This window comes from Adiantum capillus-veneris, chromosome 9 (genome assembly GCF_014529385.1).
Source record: "Adiantum capillus-veneris isolate H3 chromosome 9, ASM1452938v2, whole genome shotgun sequence".
NCBI lineage: Eukaryota > Viridiplantae > Streptophyta > Polypodiopsida > Polypodiales > Pteridaceae > Adiantum > Adiantum capillus-veneris.
The window spans coordinates 117,932,329-117,955,621 of NC_140939.1; the positions used below are offsets into that span (position 1 = coordinate 117,932,329).

General features: G+C 46.0%; 1 protein-coding gene across 3 annotated transcripts in view; it reads left to right on the plus strand.

The window, feature by feature from the left end:
* TIC40 (hydroxyproline-rich glycoprotein family protein) overlaps window positions 1–23,293 on the plus strand; it is a 146,662-nt gene that overhangs the window by 84,472 nt on the left and 38,897 nt on the right. For all 3 annotated transcript variants that reach the window (XM_086520015.1, XM_086520013.1, XM_086520014.1), the window contains exons 3-4: window positions 4,304–4,403; window positions 4,490–4,547. In XM_086520015.1, the coding sequence (XP_086376141.1) occupies window positions 4,304–4,403; window positions 4,490–4,547 (158 nt within the window). The remainder of the gene's footprint in view (window positions 1–4,303; window positions 4,404–4,489; window positions 4,548–23,293) is intronic.

Here is a 23,293-nt window from a genome sequence, read left to right on the forward strand (position 1 = left end):
TCGCTAGCAGCTTCTAGCGCTAGCTTTTGGGCCAAGATGCTTTTAGACACCAAGCTTTTCATGTACACTGCTTTTGGGAAGGCAAAGGACCTCAAGCAAATTAGCTTGGGAACACTGCCGAGAAGAGGACCCTCGGACATTGTACTTGGTGAAGCATTAATAATAAAGAAGTACCGAAAGGGTTGCCAGTCTTTGGCGCCATCTCTCTAGGCGCGGAACTAGCCATGCCGTGTCGTCTCTCTCTCAGTTTTGTTCAGTTCTGTTAGTTTCTCTCACGTGTGCTGCAGTAGATTCTTGGCTTGGAGTGTCCAAGTCTATTCCAGTATTTCTCCTCTTCTCGCTCTTTCTATCCTAGTCACTGGATGGAGAGGAAGAAGAACTGTTGGAGCTGTTAGAAGAGGATGAGGATGAATTTGAAACACCCTCGAATCTTACACGTTTCTTTGCCTTCCTAGCGTTCACAAAAGTAGATCTCCGATCCATGTAGCCTGGATGGTTGGCTGCTTGACTCTGTTTTCATGGCTGCTTCTTGGTCCTCATGAGTCTGTTGACTCGCCGTTCTACCGCTTCTTCGAGTTCATCCTCTGAGTACACCTTGTGAGTGGATGTTCCTGGTGTAGTCGTCTTCTTCAAAGTTGACTTTAGAGGTGAACGGATGGGGGTATGCCATTTTGAGTGCATCTCGTCAAGTGGATGCTTTACCAAAAATTTCGTATACTGAGGATCCTTGGAGTAGTGAAGCATCTGATGGGCACAAGCATCAACCTGCTGTTGACGCTGCATCTCCATTCTTTTGTACTCAGAAGGTGGAGATGTTCCATACTCTTTTGAATCTTCCAAAGGTGGACGATGTCCGTTGGAATCTTCGTGTCTCTCTCTCGAACCAGAGTGATCAGGTGCCAGAGTTTCCTCCTTGTGGGATTCGTCGACGACTGAGTCGATCTGTGTTGCAAGTGGAGGGATTAGATCCTTTGTAGAAGAAGAATTGACTGAGCTCTGATACCACTTTAATACACTTGGACACTCCAAGCCGAGAATCTAATGCAACACACGTGAGAGAAATCGAAAGAACTGAACAAAACTGAGAGAGAGAGGCGACAAGGCACGGCGAAGTTCCGTGCCCAGAGAGATTGGCCCTAAAGACGGGTGCCCCTTTTGGTATTTCTTTCTTATTAATGCTTCACCAAGTACAAGGTCTGAGGTCCTCTTCTCAAGAGTGCTCCCAAGCTAATCTGCTTGAGGGTGAGGCCCTGTCAATTAATTTATAGGCCTTGGCCTTCCGAAAAGCAGTGTACATGAAAAGCTTAAAGTCTGAAAGCATCTTGGCCCAATAGCTAGCTTTAGAAGCTGCAAGCACGATTTGCGGAAATTCGTACGGCCTGCCACGTCAGTAGCGCGATTTGCGGGCGTCCGTACAATTGCCACATGATCTGCCTTTTATGCAATTTTTTGGGACCTGCTTTATTTTTAATCCCCTTGTGTCCCTTAGGTCCCATCGGACGAGGTCCTAGAAGCTGGTACGAACTGAACGTTTAAAAATAGGCCACTTGGCAAGACTTGAAGGTTGGTAAACTTCTTCTCCATCTTTCCGTAGGGATTTGACCCCTCTCTGTCCGGAGTCCATCCTTTAGGTCATGCCACGTCATCACTTTGTGACATCAAGTGCCCATTTTGATGTCTGGTGACGTAACAAAGGGGTTCTTTTTTACGGAGTTTTATGGTCTCAAGATTGTGCCCTCATTGTGTGCATGGAGGATTCAACTTTATGTTGTCCGGGTTGTCTTAGCATGTCAGGTGCAACGGAAGTGTTTAACGATTTAGCTCGGGTCTAGTACTCCGCACAAACACAAGGGACAGTTTACTTCACTTGAAGGAATTGAACTGAAAGAAAGAGAGAGACACAAGAGAGAGAGAGAGAAAAGAGACGACACAGGGATGTCGGGTCCCAAGCCCTGAAGGGCCCCCTTGGTCTGTTGCTAGAGCAAGTACTTTCTTTATTCTTGCACAATGATGCTAAATGCTGAGGTACTGATGCTAATGGGTACTGATGCTGGGTACTACAGGTACTGATTGTACTGATGCTGGGTATTGATGGTACTGTGGGTACTGCGGGTGCTAACGTACTGACGTACTGAGAGGTTCTATGTCGACGACGACGACGACGGGCACTGCTGGGTCTGTGTCGACGATGAGGTACTGATGGGTCTTGACGAGCATGTGGATCCTTGACGAGGTTCTTGATGGGCCTGTGGATCCTTATGCCGAGCCAAGGCACAAGGGGTACTAACTGCTGAGGTACTTTGCTGACGACGACGACGACGACGACGATGTCGCCGGCGACGACTGCGACGATGGGTCTATGGATGAATGCCGGATTTGCTAGCACTGTCGATGGCTTGGGTCTGCAACCACGACGAGGCTAGGGGCTGAAATCTGCAACGATCAAGGGGCTAAAAATGCTGCTTTTCATGGGCTGAAAATGCTGATGGAGAAGAAGGCTGAAAACGCTAGTTGCTTGCTTGCGATCCCCAAGTCTGGAGGTTCCTCTGTTGCTGCTGCCTCTTCTGTCTTCCATTAGTGCCCAAAGGATTTCTTTTATAGGTCCTTTAGCCATTTTTTCTACCTACATTCCAACAAGGTTGAATGAAAAGTCACTTTTGATAAAATGACTTAAGAGGCGGTTCACACGCGGTAAAATGCCTATATACTGAAATGTTGTCCTGTGCAAGAGAGGGTATGCAACTATGACCGGCATGGACATGCACGTCCTGCTAGAGGCTGACAAAGTGCCAGGCTAGGTCCTAAGCTAGACGATTGATGCTAGACTGTAGCAGGAACATGTCCACGTAGCGCAAGTGAAGTGCACACGTGACGTAGCGATTGGTTAGTCGGAAAGAGTCTAGATTGTTCTCTTATTCAGAGTATGCATCACTTGGTGCTGGAGAGGTGTGGAGGCAGATTTATGTGGTTCCCTTGTGGATTTTTACGCTCAATTATCCAATTTACCCCCAAGTACATGTATCTTTTCCCTTGTCCCAATCCTTAGGCTTTTGTGTCAACTTAGTTCATTCCAAAGATCTTGAGGTTTTTCTCCCCCTACGGTTGTATCTTGTATTTAGGCTTTGGCTGTGTTTTGTAATTGTCTCTTTGCCGTTACGTAGTGTGAAGGGTACAAGTCCATCTTTTCAGAGAGCTCCTTATTTTGTAGGTATGCAACCTTGTGGTCTTTTGAAAATGTCAGAGCTTTCCCGAGGACCATCTTGCAATGGTTTTGTTTCTTTTTGTATGGAGTTTACCCAAGGCTGAAAACCTAGCTGTTGCTTGAAACCTAAAGGTTGACAAGTTTACCTTATTGGGGTGTCTCCTTTTCTAATGAGAATGCAAATTCAATATGGTGAAAGTGTAGATCTTTCGGAAGTGAAAGCTCAACCCTCCAATATTTTTCAAGTTTCTAGGTGTCAAAAGGAAACCAAAATTAAGCTCTTATTTCTTACTTCTTTTCAAGCTATAATGAACACAATGAAATTTGACCCAACGGGCATGCTTGTAGAGTAAGGTAGGCGCCCGATGAATGACAAGAAACCCCTACCAAACCAACAAGAAATTTCCTTCAGTTCTATGGGGGAGCTGTGCCACCAAGAAAGCCATGACATGATGTGAACTAATTCCATGAAATGTTTCACTCATGGTGCTTTATTACATGAATCTTAAAGTGGGCAGATATTTTATTACTAGACCTCTAAGCTCTTCTATAACAGCTTTGTGGCAAAGACACTGTCCTGATGATATTTTTCCTCTAGTTCTACCGAAATACTTGTTTTCTTAAAACGACAAACCAGTTTGACACCAAAAGATTTTAATGCTCAAGAAATGTCAATTGTATGGAGTTTTGACACTAAGGGGAGGCGCCCGATGAATGACAAGAAACCCCTACCAAACCTACAAGAAATTTCCTTCAGTTCTATGGGGGAGCTGTGCCACCAAGAAAGCTATGACATGATGTGAACTAATTCCATGAAATGTTTCACTCATGGTGCTTTATTACATGAATTTTAGAGTGGGCAGATATTTTACTACTAGACCTCTTCTATAACAGCTTTGTGGCAAAGACACTGTCCTGATGATATTTTTCCTCTAGTTCTACCGAAATACTTGTTTTCTTAAAATGACAAACCAGTTTGACACCAAAAGATTTTAATGCTCAAGAAATGTCAATTGTATGGAGTTTTGACACTAAGGGGATTTTTTTGTTTGTGGTTGTAGTCTTCTTTACATTCTCAATAGTCACTTCATTTTTCTACAGGTGATGTACATTGCAAGGCTCAACATTCGAGTAGTGGTACAAGCAGTCAAACAACCAGTGTGGCAACACCACCTCCCTTTCCACCACCACAACCTCAGATGTAGACTTCACACTTTATGGCGTTTTGTTTCATTGGGGTCTTTTCCATCATATTGTCTAAGCGTGTACAACTGTTTGGTGATGCAGAGGCTCCCCTCTTTTATGGATAGGTGTTGGCGTTGGAATATCCATTGTTTTCTCTTGGGTAAGCAGTAACCGTTTTATGCTTCTCAAAGTGAATTTTGGCAGCACTGATCCTGCAATTGGATTTGTGTGTTCTTGTCACTTGGGAATGCTGCTGACTTTGTTCCTCTTATAATTGAATTTTGTGCATATGAAACCTATGGCTGCGCTACATTCTCATTGTAGTTATACTTGACCGTTGATACAAATGTGCATTTATGCTGTTTGAAAGATAATATAAGGTAATATACGGAGCTAGATGCTTGCTATTGAAGAAATTAAAGCAAAGGTGAGATAGTATTGATACAAATGTGCATTTATTCTCTGCACTAAAGTTCCTCCCCTTGTTATCTAAGGTAATACACAGAGCTAGATGCTTGCTACTGAAGAAATTACGGGCCTTTTTGCAAAGCTGAGATAGTAATGATCCGTTTGTCATCTCATTGAGATAGGACATTGTTCAGATTAAACGTGTACAAAAGATCAAAATGACTTTAGAGATTAATTGTAATGGTAAAGCATGTCAAATGGAAAAGTGTGTCTATTAGTTCCGAAAAGAGAAACGTGAAAAGTAAGGGGAAGTGTACATAGTGTTTGGTACTTGTTTTGCATTGTCTGGGTCTTTTGCTACGTTAAATGTCGCAAACGGGAGCGCATAGCAATATAAATATATCCGGATAAGTAGGATTTATCACTTAATACTGAAGCCAGAGTATAGATAGATAGATAGATAGATAGATAGATAGAATAAAATACTATGGAATCCTAAACTGCTAGGTGTGAGCTAAGCAGTTGGGATAGCTAGATCACAAGAGATCCAGCATCGGTTGCTGGCGGATCTCATCAATCTCCTCCATGGTCAGTAGTCTAACCCGGCATCGTGCATGTTGGGCCAAAGTGATCCGAATCCGCTGATGCAGCCTCCGTCGATGCTATCTGTCTCTGAGACTAGCTAGCCTCTCCTCTCATCAGGCTCTCTCTGTGTCTGCGCAGCTCGAGCAAAAACAAACCCAGGTATCTCTGATCCTCGTACCACATGACTCTGGAGAGTGGTCCAAAGCCCTCTCTGAACAAGCAATGGAAGCAGCCTCGTATCTCATAGTAGACGGGGCAGTGGCATGTGTAGTTCAACTCTGTCTCAGGCTTGATGTCACACAGGGGGCACGTCCTGGCCTCTGTTGGTACTCTGTTGTATCTCCCAGTCTTGATCCGTAGCTGGTGTGAAGGTGTGCGTATCTGGCCAATAGCACATCGTATCGCGTGAGACAAGTGGGTCCATGTATCTGGGCCTCGTCACAAAACCATCCTCGGTAAGTTGGAGAAGATGCTCTCTGTAGAAAGCCATCTTCGTGCCCAGCTCTTGTGCTGGCTGTATCCATGTCCTCCTGGTGTCTAGCTGAGTCAAGTCCTGGCGGATGAGCCTGGTGATCTCGGACTGTGTAAGAGTCAGAGAGGGTGCATCCAGTGAGTACTGGATATTGGGGTAAAGCCCCATGTGGCCAGTTAGGCCAGGTTCCCGCCCACTATACTTATTCATTATGTACATAATAGAATAAGGGGGCTCACATGTAGAGAGTGAGTTTTAGTCCCTGCAAACACAAGGTCTCCTCTTCTCCTCTCTTCTCCATCGCTGCACACATTGACACACGCTCTCGCTCGCGCACTTCAACTGGTATCAGAGCATAGGGATTGGGAGCACCATTGGAGCTTAGTGGGGAAACAAGCAGAGAAGCAGCAAAAACTGCAGTACGTTTTTGCAGATCTGTTTTGGCCTACCAAAACGTCTTCTCATTCAAGCCGATTCCCGTTGATCACAATCGGTTTTTCGTCCTTTTCAACTTTGCAGAAGAAAGTTTTCTCAAAATCTTCACCAATTTTGAGATACGTCACTCAGACTGTCTGCACGTCTAGGGTACATAGGTGCAGATTTTTACAGATCTGTTTCGACCTGTAAAAACAACACATTTCAGGTCCATTCCCGCTCGGCCCAACTGTTTTCGGGTGGTCTACAACTTTGCAGAAGAAAGTTTTTGCAAATTCTGAACGGTTTGGAAGATATAGGCTGACAGGCTGTAGGGTATTCGGAAAGTTGAAGATTATGTATGCATATTGTGGTCATTTGCTACATTCGGAGAGTTCGAATTGAGCTTTTGTCATTCTCTTGTTTTGCGTATTGATGTTTTTCTCTCAGTGAAGAGTGTGTGGGTTGATATTTTCAACACCTTTATGCGCACACATCGAGAACCCTTCGTGGATGTATGCATTCTTGTGGACTTTCAGGTTTGAGAGTGGCTTCATCACAGGTTATGTACATTGACTTATGCGATTGAGCGGATTTCGGAAAGTGTGGTGCACAGATTTGCAGAGAGTTTTGCAAGCATTTTTAGCATGAGTGTGAGCTGAATTTTCAGCTGATTTGGATGCTCATTTGCTACTTATTTGGTACGTGCTTGATGCTCGTTTATATTGCCATGTGGATGCACATGATGTGCGCTTTTCGGCGGATGGCATTCTTCGCCTTGCAATGGCATATGTGGGCTGATTTTCAGCTGTTTTGAGCATCAATTTGTGCCATATTTTGGTTGGTTTGCATCTAAGTTTATGCTAGTATATGCTTCGCTTGTAGAGTGCGGTTGATGCACTTCGTGTTTCGGATTACAGGATTGTTTTCCAAGTTTAAGGAGCTGAGACTTTGGGGTAGCTCATGTATACTTGAGTGCGGATTTTGCGCATGATTTGCTCATGGTTTTGAGCATGTTTATGGCATGCATGGTTATTATGGTTTGATAGCCAAATATTGCCGAAACTCTGTCCGATTTTTCTTGCGAGTTTATTTGTTTATGCGCATGGTTTGCAATCGTGTTTTGATTGCATTTGGCACTCACTGGTTGCTTTGCCATAGTGTTTTGGCATTGCATTGTGAGAGTGTTTGCTCATCGGATTATGTCATTTGACATGCATGTGGTAATCTCTTCAGGAGGGAGATTGTTGATGATAGTTTCATTGATTACCACATAGTGCTCTTGGATTAGAACGGGATTTTGGCATCATTTGAGCGGTTTTGCTTACTTGTTTGTTACATTGATCACCTTATTTGCTGATACTTCTCTTAGACAGCTTATGCCAGCTTATGTTGTATTTTGACAATACTTGGTGTATGAGTTAGCCAGGCTTTGGCTATTGTCAGTTGATCGATTTGTGCTTGGTATTATCACAGGTTATTGCCATGGATTTGACATGTACGTCATTGTCAGGTTTTGTGCTTTTTCATACAGTGTTGGATGGTTCAAACTTTGAGCATTGGAAAGCAGGTATGCATGATGCATTGACTCAGTTGGGCCAAGTGTTGCCACTACAAGGCATGGATGCTATGCCAGAGTCTATGACTGACAATGAGTGGGAGGACTTGGATGAGCTTGCACGTTCGACGATCATGTTACACCTTGGCGAGTCTGTCTATCGCATTGGTTTGGATGCATGTACAACTAGAGAGTTATGGCAAAGATTGTGCAATGCTTTTGACACAAATGAGTCTAGAGAGATGCCTACAGCCAAAGGACGATCTTGCAGACATAGATGTTGTGTGTTGGCATTGTGGTCATACAGGGCATGTACATAGGCGTTGTTTTCGGCGGATGAGACAGCACAGGAGACAGCACAAGAGGGATGCTATCACTTTGGATGATGTGGGAGTAGATGTAGCGTATGTGGCTACGCATGACGGAGATATCGCCTTTGCTTCCATGTTTACTCTTGACTTTCTTATGTCAGTTTTTGACGACACATTACCTTCGGATTGGATACTAGATGTGAATGCTAGATTTCATGTCACACCGAGTCGTGAGTGGTTTAGCACATATGCTAGTGGTATGCTTGGACATGTGTGTCTAGCTGATGGTTCAGTGCATGACATAGTTGGTGCAGGAGATGTCAGACTATTGTTGCCAAGTGGTGCATCATACGTGTTGCGCGATGTACGCCATGTGCCAGGTTTGACGCAGAGCTTGATCTCTGTGAGTGAGTTACGAGACAGCGGATGCCAGGTAGTGTTGGATGAGCACAGTTTCAGATTGCATTGTGGATAGCTAGTCATAGCGAGAGGTGCTAATGTTGGCATGATTCATGCAATGCGAGTACGTCATGTGCGAGATGGCACAGTCTTTGTGAGTACGCAGTCATGCAAAGAGACGAGGCATGTCTCCTTTGCGGATAGGTTGCACGATGCTCCAGTTTGTGAGCATGTTGAGCCAGTTGTGCAACAGGGCATGCCATTCGTGGATACGATGTATGGATGGCTTGAGTGTTGAGGATTCAGCCATGATTCAGTCATTCATGGATATGCTCAGGCCAGAGGCTGATGCATGTGAGTTAGAGCTAGGTATTGCTCTTACCACACAGGGTTCAGGACAGACAGATGCTCTTGGTGCGTATGTGACATGCGATGGACACGAGGATGGATTTCAGGGATTGGAGTTTGGGTGTCAGAGTGAATTCCAAGAGTGGAGTTCTGAGCCAGATTTGACTGAGATAGTCAGATTGGCAGATATTGCTAGGATTGCATCAACATTCGGCAGTCTCATGTACCAGATACTCATCTTGAGATCCGAGATTGCATTTGCAGTGGGAGCAGTTAGTCGTGCAGTGACTGATGTTGGGCTTGAGCATAAGGGCACTTTGCAGCGTATGGTCAGATACCTGCAGGATGTGTGCGGCTTTGGTGAGGAGTATGGTGTCGATCGCTCTATACTTTCTCTACGATTAGAGCTGGATGCACACAGATTATGTGAGCCAGTGGGCGTTGGCTGAGGTCATACTTGTGATGGCCTTGTACAGGTTTTGTACGGTTTTCTTTTCTCTCTCACGGCCACATTGGCCTTTACGTGGAAGGTTGTTGGGGTAAAGCCGCATGTGGCCGGTTAGGCCAAGTGCCCGCCCACTATACTTATTCTTTATGTACCTAATAGAATAAGGGGGCTCACATGTAGAGCGTGAGTTTTAGCCCCTACAAACACAAGGTCTCCTTTTCTCCTCTCTTCTCCATCGCTGCACACACTCACACACGCTCTCGCTCGCGCACTTCACTAGAAGGGAGGCAATCTGTCTATGCTTAACCCATGCGCGTGAAACCATGATGTCATCTCCCTATACCAGCATGCTGTATCTACTTGCATGGGAGGACTCAAGTGCAAGGCGGGCATATCTGTCTCTGGGAAGTTCCCACATGCGGTGTATGAAGGAGACAGATCTAGTGAGTGCCTCAACCACTAGTTGGGGGGGGGGGGGGGGGGGGGGGGGCAGCTAGCTCTGCTCGGACAATAGCACGTGGTACTGAAGCCTTGGCTCTAATGAGTCGTGAGATCATAGAGACCAGAGGCTTCTCCATGTCCCCCCGTCCATCACTGCGGCCTGCCCTCTCGTGATGATTCAATGAAGGTCCCCAAATCTCAGCTCAATAAAGCAATGCAGAAGCCACCAAAGTGTCAGAGAGCCAGAGCTTTGTCCGAGGCTCCTGAAACTGAACCTGTGAACACATCCTTTCCAATCTACCCAATGCTGCATGGGCTCTGGTCAATGTAGTGTCTGCTGCCCTCCTCAATGAAAATGCTGGCCCACTAAAAACCACTCCAAGGTAAGTGTAAGCATCTGTATACTCCACACTCTCCTGGCCGTATGTGAATGCGGGCGCTGACCTCCTAATCCACTGTGGGGTGGTATTAAATACCATGACCTTGGTTTTACCAAGGTTGACGGACAAACCACTTTCGTGGGCAAACCTATGCAAAGCATCCAAGTGACGTTGCATCCCCTCCGGAGAGTCGGAGATCAACACAATATCATCAGCATATAACAATAGTGGAATCCATGTCCCTACCAGCTGTGCACCTCTATCACCATCTCTCTCAATGTAGTCAGAAACCTCATCCACATACATACCAAATAGAGTAGGAGAGAGCGGGCAGCCCTGCTTCATCCCAATAGTGGAGTGAACCGGTGTGGATAGACCCTCTGAGGTGCGTACATGCCCCACTATTGACCTGTATAATGCCATGACCCCCCAAATGAGCTCTGTGGGTACTCCCATCTGCTGTGATCTGCGCATCAATCTAGCTCTGGGCACTATGTCAAATGCTTTGCGGAAATCCACAAAGCTACAATCGATCCGTCTCCCACGTGATCTGCCCTCCTCAATGATGGCTCTGAGTGTCAAGATATGGTCAAGAGTAGAAAAACCCCTCTTGAACCTTACCTGCCCGGCTGCGCGTATCCCCTCTCTCTCTGCCCATCTACTCAGCTGCTGCTCAAGAATAGATGCATACAACCGTGCGAATGTGTGTCCAATCATGATAGTGCGATAATTCCTAGGCTCCATAGGGTCTCCCGACTTGAAGATAGGTACAATAGTCGATAGGCTCCAAGTATCAGCCAAGCCCTCACACATGAAACGGTTAAACATAACTGCTAGAAGCTCTGCTAGGAGATCTATGGCATGCATGAAATGCTCATCCACTAAGCCATCATGATCATATGCTCTCCCGGTCCTCATCCTGTCAATGGCCTTCCTCACCATCTCAGTGGTGAAAAAAGCACATGTGTGTGGGCATGGATCGGGGGGGTCGGGAAGGGGGGGCTGCTCAGGAACCGTGTACAGAGATGATGCGTACTGGCCCAAGTGATGGCAGGCGGGGGGGGGAGTGCTCATCAAAGAGCCGCCATGCCTCACGTGAGTTGTGACTCAAGAATAGCTGGTATAGATCCTGCTCTAGGCGAGCTAGAAATGCCCTCTTCTTCAGCCTCTCTAGGTGTCGGAAGTCAATCTGTGACTGTCTGCGAGTGATGTCCCCTAAAAGCACCTCCCTCTGAAGTCTAGCTCTAGTGTCCCGACATTCCTCACCATACCAACTGTTCTGGGGCATGCTCCCCGAACGGTGTCTCTGCTCAGGCTGGGTATGTGGTTATGCCTCTGCTGTTGTATCATGTAGTGTCTGTGTCAGCATAGTAGTAAGCTCCTCCAGAGGTCGCCCTGGCTCCTCTGTGCACAGGCGTCTATAGATCCTATCTATGTATACCGAGTTCGTCTCCCGCGTGAAGGTGTAGCGAGTAGGGGCTGCTGCCCGTGGCCAGTGTGCTACACTAAACTGAAAAGAGATGGTCAACGACACAAGAGCATGATCCACTGCCACACCAACAAGTCTGGGTCCAACCGTGAGATCCTGGATACTAGAGATGAGGCTCGGCTGTGCCATGACATAATCCACTGTGCTAGCTCCACGTCTGTGTGGAAACCATGTAAAACCCCCCGCAGCGGGAAATCTCTGTAGGCCATTCAAGATGGCCAATCCATGTGCAGTCCCCATGTCTATCAAGTGTCATCCATACTCAGTGTGTTCCCCATCTTGTGATAGTATGGATAGGCCCGTCTGTGCAACATCCAGCTCTCTCAGCATCTCTTCTGAAGTATCATAAAATACTGTTTGATGATGGGCAGTCCTAGCATTGAAATTCCCTAGAATGATGATGTCACCATGTCTAGAGAACTCACATACGTCATCATCCAAAATAGAAAAGGGGGACTGTCCTCTGGGTGGTGCATAAACTGACGTACTCGGGGGAAAGTAGCACATAGCAATGTAAAGATACCTGCTTGTCTCTGCTCTCAGTCTCACCCACATGTACCTAGCTTGCTCATCCCTGCGGGCTATATGTATCAATGGCTGCAACTCCTCCCTGAATAACACTGTCACTCCTTTTGAGCCCTGCCCTCTGTGCTCTGATCGTGTCTCCTGTCTACAGGTTGTCTCCCATCTATATCCACTAATGTGAGGCATAGACTGCCGAGGGGCCTAATGTGTCTCAAAGTACAAGACGATGTCTCTTCCTGTAAAACTATCCTCAAAAGCACCCACATCAAGGCGCATAGATCCATTACAATTCCAGGTGGCAACTTTGAGTGTGGTCCCATAGGTCTCGCACCGTCATGTGGAGCGCCGCTCTTCAATCACCACCCGACCATCTCTGTAGAAGGCCGTCTTTCCCTTCTCCCTTGCCGCTTGAATCTCTGGCATTACCTCTCTTACATGCGCAAGCTGTGTGAGAGTGAGGTCATCTCCAAGGAATATGCGGGTTTTCTTAGTGTAGGACGCCTCTTCAAGAAGTCCTTTGCCTCCATGGATGGGAAACGGATGATTAAAGCTCTCCCTTTTGAAGTGTTCCCATTGCCTTGCGTCTTCTTCCCTACCCTCCATGCCTCTGTATGAGTAGCCTCACTACCCATCATGTGGAGAAGTTCTTCGACTTCCCCTTCCACATCATCTGGGTCTTTGAGACTGGTTACTCTTATATGCAAAGCTCTAGTTTTCCTTCGCTGCTCTTCTTCTAGAGTCATGTTGATGATTGTAGGAGTGGGGACAGATGTGGTTTCTTTCCCTTTCCCTTTCTTAGCGACTTCTATCCATTTCTCGGCGTCATCCGCCTTCTTCTGCGTCTTCGTAATCACATCCATCCACGAAGACGTCTTTACCACCTTCTGTTTCTCCTCCTCTTTGATCATCCATACCTACTCCTTGATGACCTTGATTTCCTCTATCACCGAGGGCTGGAGTTCCCCTTCCTCTAGTCCACTACTTGCTCTATCAGCAAGCTCTTGCTTGAGGGCTGAGACCTCTGCTTTAAGTGCTTGTGAATCCACCTTAAGTGCTTGTAGCTCTGCGTGCAAATCCTCTTTCTCCTTCTTCCATTGCGCGCCTTCGTTGAGAAACATTTGAAGAAGGTTGGCCTTCTCTTTCCACCATCCGTCCGTATCTGCTTTCCATTCTTTCATCTCCCTTTCCATTTGTGTTATGCGCTTGTTTGTAAGCACAAAGGTTGGCTTCGTATGGGCCTTACACACTGGCGAAGCGCTCATGGCCTCCATAAAAAACAAAACCAAAAACAAAACACAGTGTGCACTTCTGCAAGAGAGGCCAACCCACTATATTCACACTATGCATACATCCATGTCCCGCATAATGCATACATATGTTTAAAAAAAATAAAAAATGTTTTCCTCATATCTCACCTTCCAGACTCAAGGCATGGGATTCCTACAACTCTTTTCCGACTTTGTTCCCAGAGTCCTCTTCTTGCAGAACAACTCTGCTTTGCCATATGTGCTAAGGGGAGAGAGAGATGCACGAGAGAAAATCATCGCACTACATAGAGCAAGGGAGAAGGCAAGATTTCCATTACCTGCATCCACTACTCACACTCTCTCTAGGCAATTTGATTTGGAGCCGGCACGTGTCCCATATGCCTCTTTTGAGTTAATTCCTAGTACCCACCGACTTATAACGTGTAGCGAGGGGGCCTAAATGACTTTGAATTGAGGCTAGACACCCTTTTACTGCTCTCATTCCAATGCTGACTGGCTCAACCATCTCATGGTGACCTGCCCTTCCCGATTGTGAGTGAAACTCTCGGCCGTCGGCTTTTTCTGGCCACACAATGTTTGGCCATTTGTGACTTCAAAAAGAGGGTCACAAAAATTAAATAAAAATTAAGGGAAAGAAACCAACAACTAAGGTTAGTGGTTGCCATAGCCTCGTGACAGCCTTGGTAGTAGAAAAACCGTTTTACACCTTTTAAGGTGGGTCTCAATGTCGGGTGGCCCGAAAAAGGTGGACAGTGGCACTGTGTCATAACCTTATTCCTTAGCGCTTGTCTAACACACAACAAATTCTTCCACATCAAAAAGTCTTGCTTGAGTAAATAGCCCGTAACTACTTCCCACTCTGCAACCGGTCAAAGATGTCTGCAAAATCCGGATCTGTGGCATACTAGTCTACCATATCCTCAAAGCTATGATGATGAACTACCGAAATAGCTAAAATCAAAGGCTGACAAGACAGTGCATCCGCCATCACATTCTTTTGTCCCTCAATGCACAATCTGAAAGTGAAATTGTGACAAAATGTTTGCCCATCGCATCTGCTTGTCCGAAAGCTGTTTCTGAGACGAGCCCCGTAACTTCTGATGATCGGTGAGCACTATAAAATTGGCTCCAAGTAGAAAGTGTAGCCACTGAGTAAGAGCATGGATAATTGCCAACAACTCCTTCTCGTAGATTTGTGCAACCCATTCTGGTCTAGAAAAAATTCTGCTCTCGTAGACTACAACATGGCCTTCATGCATCAAGACCGCTCTAGACTGCGGCCCCTGGCATCACAATATATCTCAAATGGCTTTTGCAAGTCTGGCAAAACCAATACTGGGCTAGCCATCAACTTCTCCTTGAGAGTCTTGAATGCTGCAATCAGAGATGGTCCCCGAGTGAAAGGAACTCCTTGCTATGTCAAAGCATGTAGAGGAGAAGCTATCTCCTCAAACTTTCGAATGAACCACCGATAGTAAGAACATAACCCCAGAAAATTGCAAACCTCATGAACATTCTTCAAATCCTACCAATCTCTGATGGTCTCAACCTTGGCCGGATCCATTTTGACACCCTCCATAGAGACGATGTGTACCAAAAAGTGAATCTCTGGTTAGAAAAACTCACTCTTCTTTCCATTCACCACGAACCGATGCTGCCTTAGTGACTGAAATACTTGTAGCAGATGCTTTGGATGTTTTGCCTCATTCTTGGAGAATACGATGGTATCGTCAAAAAAAGTGCCCACAAACATCATCCTATTAAAAGTTGCACAAGCATTAGTGAGGCCAAAAGGCATCACCAAATACTTGTACAAACCAAAGGACGTCCTGAATGCGGTCTTGTATACATCTCCAGGAGCAATCGTGATTTGATGATAGCCGCTTTTTCAGGTCGATTCTACTTGAAACAAGTAGAACCTTGTAACCTGTCTAGTATATCATCGATCCTGGGTATCGGGAATCTCTTCTTGATGGTGATTTTATTGAGAGTCCTGTAGTCAATGCACATTCTCTAGATTTATCTTTCTTTAAAACTAAACGCGCAGGTGAATAAAACAGTGAGGTACTGGGTTGAATCAATCCTTTTTCCAACAATTCTTTCACTTGGTTCATAATCTCTTTATTTTGGGCTCTGCTTACTCTGTAAGGTGGCCGGTTCGGTGGCGTACTGCTTGGAATAAAATCAATCGTGTGATCTTCAAGACGTCAAAGAGGTAACTTTCCTGGTAAGCCTTCTGAGAAACAGTCAGCCTAAGCTTGCAAAACTTCATGTCGTTCCTTCTAAAGTCGGACAAATTTGACATTTTCTTGTCATCTATCTCATTTAAGAAGTTGGAGTACAGAAACAGGCTGGTTTCATTAATCCGGAAATGGCCGAAGCCAATACAAGTAGGACTAACTCGCCGTGCATTTTTACATCAAGTATTATCTCTCTACCCTCTTCATTCTTCAAAGTTTCTTTTCTCGCGTTGTACCACCACAATTTTATGAAAATTTTGTTAAAACTGCACTAAATTTTTATGAATTTTCCATTTTAAAACTTATCATCATAATCTAATATTTGTTCGTGTGGAACCTAGGGATTCCTAAAAGGACATCACACCCCTCCAAAGGCATGATATAGAAGTCCTTGTGCCCCAAACACCCCTGACAATGCAACCGAAGTTTGCCTATGATAGGTGTAATGAAAACATCCCGTTTGGGTGCCGCTAGAACTGCCTCAGCTGGTGGTTCCATTTCTTTAGGCATAATTCCAAGTTGAGCCGCCAATTCAATCGAAATGAAATTGGCCTTGGCTCCTCTATCAAAGAAGATAAGGGCTTCTTGATCTGGTACTTTGCCCCATGCTCTGCAGAGCTTTGTACTTTGATCCATTTGCTCAGGGTAGGTCCCCACAAAACCTGCTACCGGTCCAACTTTTGTCTTTTCTTCTTTGCTCGCTCCTCTGCTGCTCTAGAACTCTAAGGCTTGTCCTCTGGCTATTCTTTCGGCGCCTTGTTAGGGCACTTGGCTAAAACATGCCCATGCTCTCCACAACCGTAATATTTATCCTCCTTAAGGTATTTGGGCTGTTGCTTTGCCGACAGTCGAGAGCTTGAATGTCTCTTCTTTTGTTGCTTTCCCTTTCTTTTGTTATTGTTGTTCGTATCTTGTCCGGTCCGAGCTGTGACTAATCTATTTGTGGGGTACGTAAGAGTGCCCCTATGCAGTGCAAACCTTGTCCCATCAATTGTTGCATGGACTCGGACTTCTGCAAACAACAGACAATAATCTTGTATCTCTTTAGGTAGACCACAACAAAATGGCTTTGTTTGTTGCTTGAACGTAATTCTCTTGAAAGGAGAGGCCGGTAGGAAAGTGTCCCAAAATCTCTAACAGTAAGTATCCATGGTGTCTTCCTTGGTCATCCTCAGATGATTCCAAGTGGTAATCACATCATGTTCATATTCTTGAGTGAGCCATGAGGAAGTAAACACTCTTTTGAATTGAAGCCACTTTGTTGGTGTAGAAGTAGGGTAGACCACCAAGTCTGTGGGCTCCCCTTGAGATAGGATGCCGCCCTCCGGACTTCGGAGTGGTCTGAATAGCGTCCTCCGGAGTATGCAATGTCAAACTGTTGAATAAAAGCGAGGGCTCTGTTATGAGATTAGCTCTCCCGAAAAGAGCATGGAGCAGTTTCCGACTACATCAACAAGTTCTCGGAGATCCTTCTCAAGCTCACCCCATTTATGAAATTTTCCAATGAAGAGAAGATGCATAAGTTTGAAGCTGTGGACTCCAACCAACACTTCAAAAAAGCATGAAGTTGTACCCTCGAAACACCTTTGGATTATGATGCAATCTGCCTTGGTTGCTAGGAATTTGCATTCGAAAGGAACTCCTCGCAAACAAGATATTAGTACCTCTCATGAAAGCAGAAGGCTCTCTCTACTGAGAGGGATACTTCTCTCTCTCAGTTTTGTTCAATTCTTTGAGTTTTCTCACGTGTGTTGTGGTAGATTCCCGACTTGGAGTGTCCAAGTGTGTTACAGTGGTATCAGAGCTCAGTCCATTCTTTTTTTTTTCGAGAAAAAGATCCTTCTATTAGTTAATGAAAACTGCCCAAAGGGCTACAACCACCTCTGCAAGAGAGGGCTACAACAAACATGATGGGGAGACTCTCCCAATGAAAAAACAGCATATATACAATGAGGCTAAATCAAGAGATGGGAGGAGGGAAGAGCCACACAGGTGGACGGTAGTGCCATTTGAGCACACCCTGGACTATGGTGTAGAAAGGCCTAGGTCGCTAGAGTCGAAGGAAAGCCTCGCCGCTCTCCCACATGCAGTCGGAGCTGCCCTGTAGTCCCTCAAGCTGGCCTCTGAGAGTATGGATCAGCTCTAGCCAAAAGTCACGAACAGTCTCTGTTGGTGGCACAGGGCGAGCCTCAAAGATGCGGAAACAGCGGGCCCGCCAGATGAACCAAAGTGTCAGGCCACTGATGAGCTCCCAACACTCCTCTCTCTCACTGCACCACTCCTGTGGAGTAAGCTCTGTAGCTGGCTGGAGTGTAGGTCACCCCCCCTGCATCACTATCATACTGCTGGTGGAAGATAGCTCAAACTGAAGTGCCGGGCCCGTGAGGGTGGACCAAGCCGCTGCCCCCCACGTGTACCGTCGAGCCGTGGAGAGAGCAGGCATCAGCCGAAGAACTCGTAGCCACACCTGCTGGGCCGAGGGACAGTCCCAAAGACAGTGACGCTGACTCTCCACCAAATGGTCACAAGCTGCACATGTGGCCGAGAGACCACTATGCACTAGCCAGCTCCCTACTGCTGTTGCTCTATGTGCGACCAGCCACTGAAACAAGGTGACTCGCCTCGGCTGTCTGGAGTCCCACAACCTCTCCCAAAAGTCTGCCAAGAACTCGACTGTGAGACCCTCCTCCTGCCAATGACGTGCTGCAGCGGGGCGGGCCTCTCTCTGTGCAGCTAGTATATAACGTCCCAGTCGAACAGTGTACTGAAAGAACGGGACTCCTGGGTGGTCTGCAGAAGAGAAGGGGTCCCTCCATAGCCACTCACCAGGATCCCACTGTACTCGTGCCAACGGACAATGTCACCAGCGTGTGACTACTATCTATCCTTTTTGTTGATTTCTTTCTTATTATTTATTTACTTTCACTTTTTGGAAACACCCCTCGGGAAATCTAACTGCCCTGCATTGCATAGCTAGTGTGGAACTGTCCAGAGGGAGTCCAAGTCTAAGGGCAAGAGAGCACTAAGGTTGGACAAAGACTATGGTTAGCCAAAGTGGGGTCGTTGACTAGCCAAAGTGGAATCCTTTGCTATAGAGGCTACATTTCAGTTCTGGATGTGGCCGCAGTGTACAAAGAGGGTCGGATGACCTAGAAAGATACAATGGCAGCATCTCCTAAAATTTAGGGAACTGCTATTTTGGGACTTGAAAATGTGTTTGCGTCATTACCTCCGAAATGACAAGGGGAACATTTTCTTACTCTGCCGTGAAGTCAACTGGGCAACCAGTTGGGAGATTTTTAGGCGGCAACACCGAAACGGGAAAATGCTTGTAAATGCGCCAAGTGGCACATTCTGGTGCAGTTTCCAATGCAAGGAAGAGTTGGCGCTGAATTTGAAGGGAGAAGGGGCTGTTTTGCAGAATTTGTCACAGGTTAACAGCTATGGAGTGCTTTCTTTCCCTCTTATGCACAGTGCGGTGCCAGGAGTGATACCCTGCACGCTACGCACGCTACGCACTGCCCTCTCTCTTCCCTATGGCAATATGTTATGCCCCACTAGTGGGATTTTCAATTGACCAATGTACAGTTGTGTGGGTTCATGCGCGATTGCCGAGGCAAGAGCCTCTTGCACAGGTACTTGATTAGCTAGCGGCTAATCCCCCCGCAGGTACAGGTGAATTCGGAGAGGTTTCACGCCAGAAATCTCGTCCGATTCAAAGGGCAAGTAGCCCTACAGGTGCGGGAGCTCGAGGACTTGCTACAGTGCGACCGGCACGCGAAACGGAGCCCGAAACAGTAAATTACAGCCTGCTGTGTATTTTTGCAGGTTTAGGGTTTTGGCCCTAAACGGCCCCTAATACCCCCAGGAGGTTTGTGGACGCGAGGGGACCGCTGTACAGGTGATCTGGCGCATTTTCAGGGCTGAAAACAGAGGATTCAGCGTGCTGCAGATTCTCGCCAGGTTTTGCAAAGTGTCCGTATGCATCGGAAAAGTCAGTCAATGCGTGGGAATACTGACTGTGAAGGGTCGTAGTACAGTTATGCTGCCGAAATCGGGCCGGAACAGTTGAAATTCAGCCAAGTTTGTGCGGGGCAGCTTGTAGGGAACCACAACGTTTATTCCCTCTTTTAAACAATAAAGAAATACCGAAAGGGGCGCCTAAGTTAGGGGCCAATCTGGTGTCGGTGTACTTATACAGGTGCAATCTAGCAGCCTGTATCCCTCTCCCCTTTGTTGTGTCTTGAAAGTACAGGTAAAGTGGGCGACAAATTGAATGGGTGAAAGCAAATAAGGTTTAAGTCTAAAGTCTACCGCTCTTTTTGGATTAAACAGGCCGGTTTCATGGTTCCATCGAGGGGATTAAATCACTTTTTCCCATAGAAGTGAGCCTTGGTCAGGTTGGGCTTGAAGACACAGGGGATCATAGACCAGACACAGGGAATTGCAATTATGGCTGACAGACCAAACGATGTGACTGAAGAGGTTTCCTCTTCACAGGGTCAACAGACACATGAAGTGGGTGAGTCTTCAAGACCACCACAGACGGATGATGATATATTCAGGACCGAGTTGGCTACTGCTGTGGCTATGTTCACACAAGTAATGCAGAACCCGAGGTTTTTAGCCTTTCTGCAAGCTCCTGTTCCGTCTCAGCAAGTTGGGTCACTGGATCATATTCAAAAGCCTTTTAAGGCTCGAGCACAGGTGATTCATACTGCACAGTCAGTGGAAACACCTGTACACTTAACGGAGAATATGCAGTCGCCACAACCTGTGCCTAAGGTGCAACAACAAGTGGCTGAGATGCCAAGTCTTTCAAGCTGTACCAGTTCAACCCGCCACCTTTCAGCAGCCTATAGTTGGTTCTAATGGGTAGGGAAGCAACCTACAGGCTATGCAACAAGTATTCCCACGACCTTCAGTACACCCTGGCTATTTTGGAGGTGGATTGGTATTCCAGAGCATGGCTGGTCATGCACCTGGAAATCAGTTTTACACGCGAGGATGATGCCTAACCCGATGTATGGTGTCACGGGCATGCTACCAGGGTTTCAGAGCACTCAGGGCCAATTTGGGATGCCACAGGCAAATTTTGGTATGGCTGGAATTACAAATCAGCAGCCAAATATGGCATTCCCAAGTCAACTTAATTCCGGTCAGGGAACACAAATGAACCCTAACAGTGTTCCCATGTTTCAGTCACTTCCATATGACAATTTAATGCCGTTGGAGAGGTGAACTCCATACAAAGAAGGTGGCAAAGGTGTGTCTTTCACGACCTTTACAGGGTTTGATGACAGGAAGAAGGCTCTCTCATTCCTTCAGCAGTTTGACAAGGCCTATGCAGGGGGGAACTTTACAGAGGCTTCAAAGTTCCGCAAGGCAGCCACTTTCTTGATAGGGAATGCGGGACAATGGTGGACAACTTTATTGCTGCAAGGGCAAGCTCCGTCCACATGGATTTATTTCAAGCAGATTTTTGCAGCAGTATGGTTATCTGATGACTTTGAAGCAGATGTCATGACAGAATGGCACCAGCTTAATGCTGCTACTTGCAAGAATCTGGATGATTACAATCGGAAGTTTTGGAAAGCTCTACTTCCAGTAACTTCCTATAGGTTTGTGCCATTGACATAACAGATTGAAAAATATTGTTGTGGCCTACCCAAAGGATTGAGAAAGTACTGTACGAAGACCAAAGTCACTACTTTGACGCAGTTCATCGAGGTAGCAAACACTGGCAATGGTTTGCTCAAGGGAGAAGATTGCGAATTCAATACTGGCGTCAAGGAAGGATCAGCCAAGAAAAATTCAGCGAAGAAGCACGTTCCCAATGAGGCTCCAAAAGGGACTCAGGAGCCAGCCAACGCAAAGAAAGGCAAAGCTTCGGCTGAATCAGAAAAGGGACCAGCGAAGAAATGGAAAAGACGTTTTCCTCACAAGTCGGAAGAGCAAAAGAAGGTCCTGAGGTCAGAGAACAAATGCTTTATTTGTGAGCAGCCTGGCCACATTGCTTACAATTGTCCTACAAAGAAAAGGCCAGCTGATTTTGAAGACAAGGAGGACAGGAAAGGAAAGAAGCCCATGGCTGGTCTAGTGCCAGATATGGTGGGCGACAAGCCAAATTCAAATGCAAGTGAGCTTTGCAGAGCATGGGGAAAGGTTAGGGATCAAACAATGCTTATCTTCTTTGATCCAGGTGCCAAAGCCAACTTCATTTCCCTAGAATTGGCTTCGAAGTTGGGAATCAGACCTGTAGAGATGGGGTATACAGCAGAGGCAGGTTTGGCATGTCCTGGCCATACAGAGGCTGTGACACCCATCATTGGAAAGTTGCGCCTACATATCCAGTCCTATGTAGATGCTGAAGAATTTTACATCATGCCACTGGACGGATGTGATGTGCTGTTAGGTATTCCTTGGTTGTTTCGTGTACAGGGAATCATGGATGCCTACAACAAAAAGATCACTGTACAGAGCAGGGGAAAGACTCACATTCTGGATGTAAAGCTTAAAGGGGAGTCTATTCCCACTGTATCAGCTTTTGCTATTACTTCTGTAATGAAAAAGCATCTTTCTGCGTACTTGGTTTTTGCACGTGAAGTGTCAGATTGTGATGAATCAAATTTATCTGTGCTAGATAAAGAAAGGTCAATGTTTTTACAACAGTATAGTGACTGTTTCTCCGATTCATTACCGTCTCAATTACCGCCAGAGAGACCCGAGGACCATGCGATAGATTTGGTGCCAGGCAGTAGCCCACCAAATAAGCCTCCGTACAGGGTTAGTGCGGCTCAACAGAAAGAGATAATGGGCAATGTACAGGAGCTGTCAGAAAAGGGGCTGATTCAGCCCAATTCATCTCCATTCTGTTCTCCAGTGTTGTTGGTGCAGAAAAAGGATGGCTCATGGCGTATGTGCATCGACTACCGTGCACTGAACAAGAATACCATCAAGATTAGGTTCCCTATACCTAGAATTGATGATATTATGGATAAATTAGAAGGAGCAGCTATGTTTAGCAGGATAGATCTAAAGAGTGGGTACCATCAGATCCGCATTAGATCAGAGGATGTGCACAAGATTGCTTTTAGAACAACGTTTGTCCTTTACGAATTTTTAGTGATGCCCTTTGGTCTCACAAATGCTCGTGCTACGTTCAGTAGGATGATGGACAGAATTTTCCGTCCACACCAGCAGTTTGTTGGTACATTCTTTGATGACATGATAGTCTACTCAAAGAATGAAGAGGAGCATAGGCATCACTTGGCCATTGTATTCAAAGAGCTACGCAGTCATAGGTTGCTCGTCAATGCAAAGAAAAGTGAATTTTTTCTGGAAGAGATTCACTTTCCGGGACACATTGTCTTAAAGGATGGTGTCAGAATGGATCCTGCAAAAGTTGAAGCGATCAAGTCATGGCCAAATTTGAAGACGGTGCATGATGTCCGAAGCTTCTTGGGACTATGCTCCTATTACAGAAGTTTTATCCGAAATTTCGTTGAGATTGCTTCACCTATACATGCTCTTCAAAAGAAGGCAGTCACCTTTAGATGGACACAGAAAGAGATTTCAACTTTTAATCTCTTAAAGGAAAAGATGACTTCAGATCCAGTC